At 51.2% G+C, this 8,457-nt stretch overlaps 1 protein-coding gene across 1 annotated transcript; it reads right to left on the reverse strand.

Moving 5' to 3' along the window:
• Positions 1 to 82: 82 nt before the first annotated feature.
• LOC136542522 (chitin-inducible gibberellin-responsive protein 2-like) lies at positions 83 to 4,734 on the reverse strand. The gene is made up of 2 exons (XM_066535007.1): positions 4,479 to 4,734; positions 83 to 2,133 (listed from the first exon to the last, which is right to left on the reverse strand). Exon 2 carries the CDS (start codon positions 1,962 to 1,964, stop codon positions 321 to 323), a length of 1,644 nt encoding a protein of 547 aa, XP_066391104.1. The 5' UTR covers positions 1,965 to 2,133; positions 4,479 to 4,734; the 3' UTR covers positions 83 to 320.
• Between the last annotated feature and the right edge of the window lie 3,723 nt (positions 4,735 to 8,457).

Genomic DNA, 8,457 nt, shown 5'->3' on the forward strand with positions numbered 1-8,457 from the left:
CCACTAGCGAAGATTTCCGAAGGGTTAGTTAAAAGGGTTGATGACCTTCCTGACTGAGATCACTCTTCAGAATGCACCCAGATTTTCAAAGCAAAACTGATTAACTGAAACATATACCAAGACTTACTACCACACATTATCAGGCTGGTGGTGACTGCCATCACAGCATCAGGCTATAGGTGTTCTACTCCGACTCAGTATCACCACAGGCTTCCTATATATAGTTTTAGTGCTCAGCCAAACATATCTAAACTACTACGAGGTACTTAGAAAGTTACAAGAAACATTCTCCATCAGATCAACATTCTCTGAAGTCAACACTAATGCCATGCCGATGAGACAATCAGGGGCCTGTTCTTCCACCCGAGGTAGAGCACGCCGTCCCTCTCTGCGAGCTTGTAGTCCGGCGAGTAGCTCTGCAGCAGCGTCTTGATGGTGGCGTTGACCAGCGCGCTGAGCGGGGACGGCCTGAACCCGGCCATCATCAGCCGTGCCTTCCACTTGCCGAACACCTCGTGCCGCTCCACCCGCTCCTCGCCCTCGCAGGCCACCAGGTTCACGATCTCCCGAGCCAGGCAGTGCTGCTCGATGTTGATGCGCTCCCTGTCGTCCCTCGGCAGCGCCAGGTCGATGGACTCGAATATGGCCGTGTAGTAGTCCAGCGTCTCCGCGAACCGCTGCGCGAAGGGGGCCGTGTTGGTGTTGGACTCCTGCTCCACCAGCGTGAGCACCTTGGGCGACAGGCCCTTCACCAGCCTCAGGAGCCGGTCCCGGTGGTTCGCCGTGCTCACCGTCTCGTCGGGGACGTGGTGCAGCTCCAGGGTGAAGTTGACAGCGACGGCTTCACCAGGGACGATGCCGAGATGCCCCTCCTCTACTTCGCTGCTGGAGATAGCGACTGCATCGAACTGAAAGGGCACATTGTAGAGGCCAGCAATGTGTGACAGCCTCCTGCCAACCAACTCCAGACCGCCGCCTCGGGCGTAAGCTGAGACTGAATCATCAATGCCGGTGATCCTCACGAACGGTGGCCCGCCAGGCCTGGCTGCAAGGGCTTGAAGGGGAGAGATCCACTGAGCCCCTTGAGCGATGTGGAAGTCAATGATATGGATCCTGTCTTCTCCCTTGACAGCCTCGGCGATTGCGCCATTCGCTGACATGTAGCCGAACTTGAAGTAGGGGCAGGCCTCATACAGGAAGTGCATGTAGGAGAGGAGATCAGAACTCCTGGGCTCCTTACACTTCAAAGCTTTGTAGATTGAGCTGCCAGAGGCCGCGAGCCTGGCAACAAGACCTTCCACCATGTAGGCTCCCAGCCTCTCAAGTGGCTCACCAGACACTGAAACCATCTTCCTCAACTCTGGGATCATCAGATCAATGGCGTAGCTGTTGTTATGTTCCACTGCTCTAGCGCAGGCAATTAGCAGCTCCTTCAGGTTCCCTCCGGGCATGCTCATCATGTGCTTCCACTCCTCGGGCTCCAATGAAAGTTGGTCTGCTATGGAGATCTCGAGACTGTTGGGGATCTCTGGGTCTGTCCCCAGCATTACAGCCTCAAGATCCTTCAGCTTCTGCTTGAGATCAGTAGGGTCCTCAGTGACACACGACGTGCTCACAGGTGATCCATTGCCATTTGTGGAGCCGGAGTGGCTGTCTTCATGAGATACAGGGCTGCCACTCCCAGCATGGACACTTTGACTGGAGGGAGAATCATGCCTTGAACAACCAGAAGCTGCTGAGGAGTCCAGTGTGTACTGCTTGTGAGTCTCATGGTCTTCAGAAGTAGCATCCGGCGAATGAGACCTCATGGTGTAACGATGCTGCGGCACGACATGGGTGTCCGAAGCTGACTGGTATGGATGACAGTGGTGTTGTGAGTTACCAGAATACAGGAATTGCTTGGGAGTCTGCCTTGGGACGTCGCCAAAGGGGTGCACCATGCGGGAAGTTGGAGTGTCAGCCATACTGGTCCAGTAGAGAGTCCGATAGACTACAACTCCAAGTTATCAATTGCTTCTGGTAAGACAAGCATGTCCAATTTTGAAGTCAATTCGGAGTTTGCAATTTGATTGCTGATATGTGTGAATATGTCTTCTAGTTGTCTAGGAGTAGTTTATGAGGATCAAACAGAATCTGCAACAGTAAATTAAGCATGTGAGAACAAAACCGACAAAGTAATGTACCAGTAAGAGAATTAGTACTTGAAGTTTGACAGTGAAATATGAGAACCAACTACACAGCCTTGTCCCTTACAGAAATAAATCTGGTGTGCTAACTCAACAATAGGTAGCATGTTCGTTTGGCTGTGGCTTGTCGTAAACGATCGTAAATTTCTAGCCGGAACAGTATTTTTCTCTCACACAAACCAGCCAGCAGTACTTCTACATAAACCAACAACGATACGAACCAGCCAACTGAATAGGCTGAAGCACTCACAGAAGTTCCCAACTGTCACAAGTTGAGAATTAACTGCTCAGAAAGCAAGTTTTTTTTGAGAATTCAGGAGGGGCAAGAAGCCCCTACTGTTTAATACATATAATAAAAAATAGGTTGGTGTGTTTCTCAGAAAGCAAGTTGTGAAAAATCTACAGTTAGCACATACGTTTAACAGCATCTCTAGTCAATCAGGAAAAAAAAAGAGTATCTCTCCCTCGGAAAGGTTCTCTTTACTGAAGGTAGCATGCAGGTATTTTCATCCATGCTAATTCTGAAAGCCATGACCGAGCATATAGCTAGTTAGCCTAATCAGAAAATGCTACTCCCTCAATCCCAAATTATAAGTCATTCCAAAAATTTTGGAGAGTCAAAGTATCTCAAGTTTGACCAAATTTATATGATAAGATAATAACATTTATCATACCGACTAAGTATCATTAGGTTCTTCATTAATTATAAATTTGGTTAAACTTGATACGATTTGACTCTTCAAGATTTTTAGAATAACTTATAATTTGGGATGGAGAGAGTAGTTGTGAAAGCCAGATGTAGACCAAATAGTAATCCCCAAAATCCTCCACTAAATTTGCATCTAACCCGGGCCAAAATAGGACCACAGCAGCACACCGAACCTCGACAAACACAAGCACGACCAACTATCTCCAAATTCGTGCTGACAGAAAGGGCAGGAGGATGCTGTAAGGCTGACCAAAGAAAAGCTACGATTCTGCGTCATGGTAAGAGATGTACACCGTACAGTCTCCGAATCAAACGACGTGAGGCTGCGTTTAGTTCGCGAAATGAAAATTTTTATGTCACATTAGATGTTTCGGGGATATTGGAAGGGGTTTTCGGATACTAATAAAAAAACTAATTACATAGCTCGTCTGAAACTGCGAGACGAATTTATTAAGCTTAATTAATCCATCATTAGCTAATGGTAGTTACTGTAGCACTTATGGCTAATTATGGACTAATTAGTCTTAAAACATTCGTCTCGTGATTTCCAACCAAACTGTACAATTAGTTTTTTTCGTCTATATTTAATACTCCATGCATATGCCGCAAGATTCGATGTGATAGTTTGAGGTGAAAATTTTTAGAACTATACCAGGCCTGAGTACTGAACTGTGGTAAGAACAGTCAACAGAAGAGAGGCTGCAGGCGAGAGTCATAAAGTATCACCATCGGTCTCGGAGAATTTTCTGCGGCAAACCAACCCCCGCTCCGCACAAGGAGTTTGACCCGTACGTTGAACCACTCCCGGCACAAGAATTTTTTTTATCCTCTTTATATATAAAATTTTCAGAAAATCAGGTGGTCAAAAGCTTCTAGATCTGTTGTTTTTCCGGTCGCGGATCAAGAGATCCGCGTAAACGCGTACTAACCACCACTCGTGTGCATCGTGCTCATCCTAACACCTGATCGATTGACATTTTTTTTTTTAAGAAGAAACAAGAAATTCCCCATAACTTCACAAAGCAAGGCCATGAAGGCATGAATGATGAATGTGCTGTACGAGCCTATGGGAGTTGTAGGCTACTTGTACTACTACTAGTAGTAGGATCCTGTTCTTGCAGGATACTGTATGCAGAAAAAACAATCACTTTTTAAGGAAAATGGAGAGAGTAAAAAATCATGATTCACCAAGAAAAGCCCCCTTCAGAGTTCAGAGCAGCTTCGTTTTACTATACTTTTTTTTTTGAAGCTCCCACGTCTCTCAGCGTCACAGGGCACAGAACAACGAACTGAGAGCGTCTAGATCGGTTCACGCAAACCACTGCCAGTCTGCCACATGCTAAGGTAAAAAACAGCCGCAGTAAGACAGCGAGGCCCCGAAGAGGCACTAACAGGGGCAAGCAGAGACGACACGCAGTCCGAGCAGAGTTACAGGAGCTTGAACCTGAACCTTGAAGCAAAGCAAGCAAAACAGCAGCTTCCCATAATCCCATCCGTCTCAGTCGCCAACCGCACACAAGCCCGAGCTAGTACCAGCTACCCAAGAACAAGAAGGCAAGCCAAGGCAGGAGGCAAGCACGTACCTCTCCCGTCGTCCGGCGGGCGCCCAGGCCAGATCCTTCAGCTGCTGAGGCTTCCGTACTCGGAGAGCGGACAGCCAGGCCCAGGTAGCTAAGCTCCAAGCTGGTGGAGCAGACAGGGAAGAACAGGGCACGCAGTAATACAGGGAGGGGGCGCGGTAGCTGGGGAGAAGACGAGAAGAGGCGTGGATGGTGCGCGCTGGGCAGTGGGCGGGCACGGGCAGGCAGGTTGTGGTGGCCCGGGGAGTGGGATGTTTCCGCCGAGGGAGGAAGGGCAGTGGGGCGTTATCGGGGTGGCGCCGCGTATTTCTACCCGCGTCGCGCGTGGCGTCTCGCCGTCCGTGCGTGCTTCGCCTGTGCTCGCCCGTGCGCGTCGTCCGCGGTTTTCGTCGCGTGACGCGCGGGACCCGCCGCGCGCCTGTGTTCAAACCGTGGGTGGGTCCCGAGCCAGCCGCAGCACGGTGCACGCACTGGACACTCGCACCGCGCGCGGGGACAGCAGAAAAAAAATAAAGGGTTGTGCTGGCGACCGGACGTAGATGGATGGCGATCGATCGGACGGTGCCACGGACGTAAGTCTCCACACGTCTACGTGAAGGAGGCTCACGTTGCTCCCTCCATTTCTCTTCTGTGCTCATTTTCCCCACGCCACTCGCGTCGCCCCCCCCCCCCCAGCTCACCCCGTAGCCCGTCGCGTTCGTCTTCGCATCGCCCCACGTCCGCGACGAGCATGCCACATCGCCCTTCTGACCGCAGCACCTCCATCCGCTCGCCCCCAACGCTTCCGTCCACTATTCCTCCGACGAGCCACGCGCCCCCGGTCGCCCCGGCTCGCCCCTCCCCGGCCGAACAACATAGAAAGCTGGAATAAAACACGTGCAACAACACGGAAATAACTACTGCAACGTTAGGCTAAAGTAGCTGAAACACCATGAACATATTATTGCAACCACACGGAAACAACTACTGCAACATTAGGCTGAAGCAGCTAAAACATCATGAACATATTATTGCAACCACACGGAATAAACTGCTGCAACAATAGGTTAAAGGAGCTAAAACATTTGAACAGCTACAACATTGGGATGAAGCAGTTGAAACACCATGAACATATTATTGCAACAACAAGAAACAACAGCTAAAACATTAGGACGAAGCAGCTAAAACACCATGAACATATTATTGCAACCACACCGAACTAACTGCTGCAACGATAGGATGAAGGAGCTAAAACATTTAGAACATATTATTGTAACATTGGTGTGAAGCATATGAAACAACGCTCAAAATAAAAACACTTGAAACAACATGGAACACCTACTGCAACATGAGATTGAAGCAACTGAAACATACTGCAACATCTCAAAGCAGTACTACTGCAACATCGCAAAAACATCTGTTACAACAACCCAAAAACAATCTCATTGCAACATTCGAAATTATATGTTGCAACATAAAAAAACCATTGCAACACGACAAGATCTGACCCCGAGAGCTCGCCGAAACCCTAGCCACCGCCGTACCCCTCAGATCCAGAGGAGGAGGAGGAGGAGAGCTCAGATCTAGAGAAGGACCCACCTACCTCACCGGAAGCCGCCGCCGTCGCCCTCTTCTCCGGTGGCATGGAGGTCACGGAGGGAGGGAGGGAAGGGCGTCTCGCCGGAAGCCACCGCCATCGCCCTCCTCTCATGGGACGTGAAAGGTTGAGGAGGGAAGGAGGAAGGGGGGAGGGAGAGAGGAGCAGCTCACCGGAAGCCGTCGCCCTCCTCCTCCGGTGGCATGGGGGTCGTAGAGGGAGGGAGGGAAGGGCGACGGCGCGCGACGTAGCAACGGGAGGAGGAGCGGGCAAGGAGGCCGAGAGACTGGTGCTCGCGGGTCACAGGCGAGGCGGGCGCGCGGTCGGTCGAGCGGTGCGGGGTCCGTCCGGACGGACGCCCGCACAGTAACGTTTCTGACAAAAAATTTGTACCGCCCCTTGCCTAAATCTGTACCGCCCCTTGCCTGCCCGTTGCCCGATGCCGATTGCCGCGGACGCGGAGCAAACGGGGGCTGCGGCGGTAGGCGTCGCAGGAGTAAAGACGGAGAGGGCCAGAGGGGGCTCATCAAAATCATAGGAGACGGGGGGAATCACGGGTCGCGGTCGACGAGAGTCGATTCTGACGAGTAGCGGTAGCGCGGGAGTTTCATTCGAGGCCAAGAGAACAAATTTTGGAAGGGGTTAGAGACGGGTTTGTTAGCAGCAATCGGAGGAGGGAGAAAGCAACCAGAATTGGAAGGGAAGAATCAGAGCTTAGAAAGGGAAGCAGAGCACGGGGACGGCCACGGACGAATCTTGATTACTTGAGAAGAGAGTTCATACAATGTTTTCCATACCCCCTGCTTTGTCCTCTACACGGCATATAAGCCGAACGGTGACTCACGCACACATGCAACGCCCTCTGGGCTTCTCTACCGTCGCACCGGTTCACTCATGGCGCCACTCTGGGCCAAAGAAACGTACACTCCTGGACCTGGGCCGTGCTTGGCGCTCCATCCTTTCCTGGGCCTTCTTCTTGCCTTCGTAGCTTGCCTGATCAGCGTCTGTTGCCGGTTGTTGCACAGGCACAGCGCTGACATTCCCCCCTTCTTGCATGCCTAGTTGATCCCAGACCAGAGCGCGAGGAAACTGTTGCTGCAGATCAGCGAGCTTCTCCCAGGTTGCCAGTGACTCTGGAAGATGAGTCCACTTGATCAAACCCTGTAGGACCGAAGCCGAACCTTGGCGTAGGTAGCGCCGTGGTAGAATCCTTTCCGGAATACTCCATATTGAAGATTCTGATGGAGGTTCAGGAGTAACAATCTGCTCGGCACCCACTGCCTTTTTAAGTTGGGAGACGTGAAAAACCGGATGAATGGCAGATGAGGGTGGAAGCTCCAAGCGATACGCCACAGAACCGACCTTGGCAATAACGCGATAAGGTCCAAAGAACCGAAAGGCCAACTTATGATGGGAATGCTCAGCAAGAGAAGATTGGACATACGGTTGGAGCTTGAGGTAGACCCAGTCATTGAGCGCGAATTGCCGTTCGGAGCGGTTCATATCAGCATTCTTCTTCATACGTTGCTTGGCCCGTAGCAGATGTTGCCGTATCAGCTCGGTGTGGAGAGTTCGATCAGATAACCAAGAGGTTAGATCAGTGATGGAAGAGTTGTGAGCGGCCTCAATTCCGAAGGCACCAGGGGCATAGCCATACATTACTTCAAATGGGGAGCAACCCACTGCAGTGTGGAAGCTAGTATTATACCAGTACTCAGCCAAATCCAACCATCGGCTCCACTGCTTGGGACAGGCATGCGTGTAACAGCGAAGGAAGGTCTCAAGACATTGGTTGACTCGTTCGGTCTGGCCATCGGACTGCGGGTGATAAGCAGTAGACATGCGTAGGTCCACTTTGGCCAACTGGAAGAGCTCCTGCCAAAACTTGCTCGTGAAGATGCGGTCTCGGTCCGACACAATGGCTTGGGGCAGGCCGTGCAGCTTGAAGACATTGGAAAAGAAAAGCTTAGCCACGGTACTCGCAGTGAACGGATGCTTCAATCCGAGGAAGTGGGCATACTTAGAAAAGATGTCAACCACGACGAAGATGTAGTTAACAGACCCCGACATGGGCAACCCTTCAATGAAATCAATCGAGATGATCCGTCAAGCCCGATCTGGAACTGGAAGGGGCTGGAGAAGACCTGGTAACTTGGACCGGTCAGGTTTGGCCTGCTGGCACACTTGACAGCCAGTGACAAAATCGCGCACCTCTGTGTTCATGCCAGTCCAGGCAAAGTATTGCTTGAGTCATTGGAGAGTGACCGGAATACCCGAATGCCCTCCCATAGGGTTGGAATGCAACTCAGCGATCAATTGGCGCTTAACGGTAGTGTCGGCCCCCACCCACAAACGAGATTTATACCGTAGAAGGCCGTTGAGGAATGTAAAGTGGGGCACTGATTG

The sequence above is a fragment of the Miscanthus floridulus genome, chromosome 3 (genome assembly GCF_019320115.1).
Source record: "Miscanthus floridulus cultivar M001 chromosome 3, ASM1932011v1, whole genome shotgun sequence".
NCBI lineage: Eukaryota > Viridiplantae > Streptophyta > Magnoliopsida > Poales > Poaceae > Miscanthus > Miscanthus floridulus.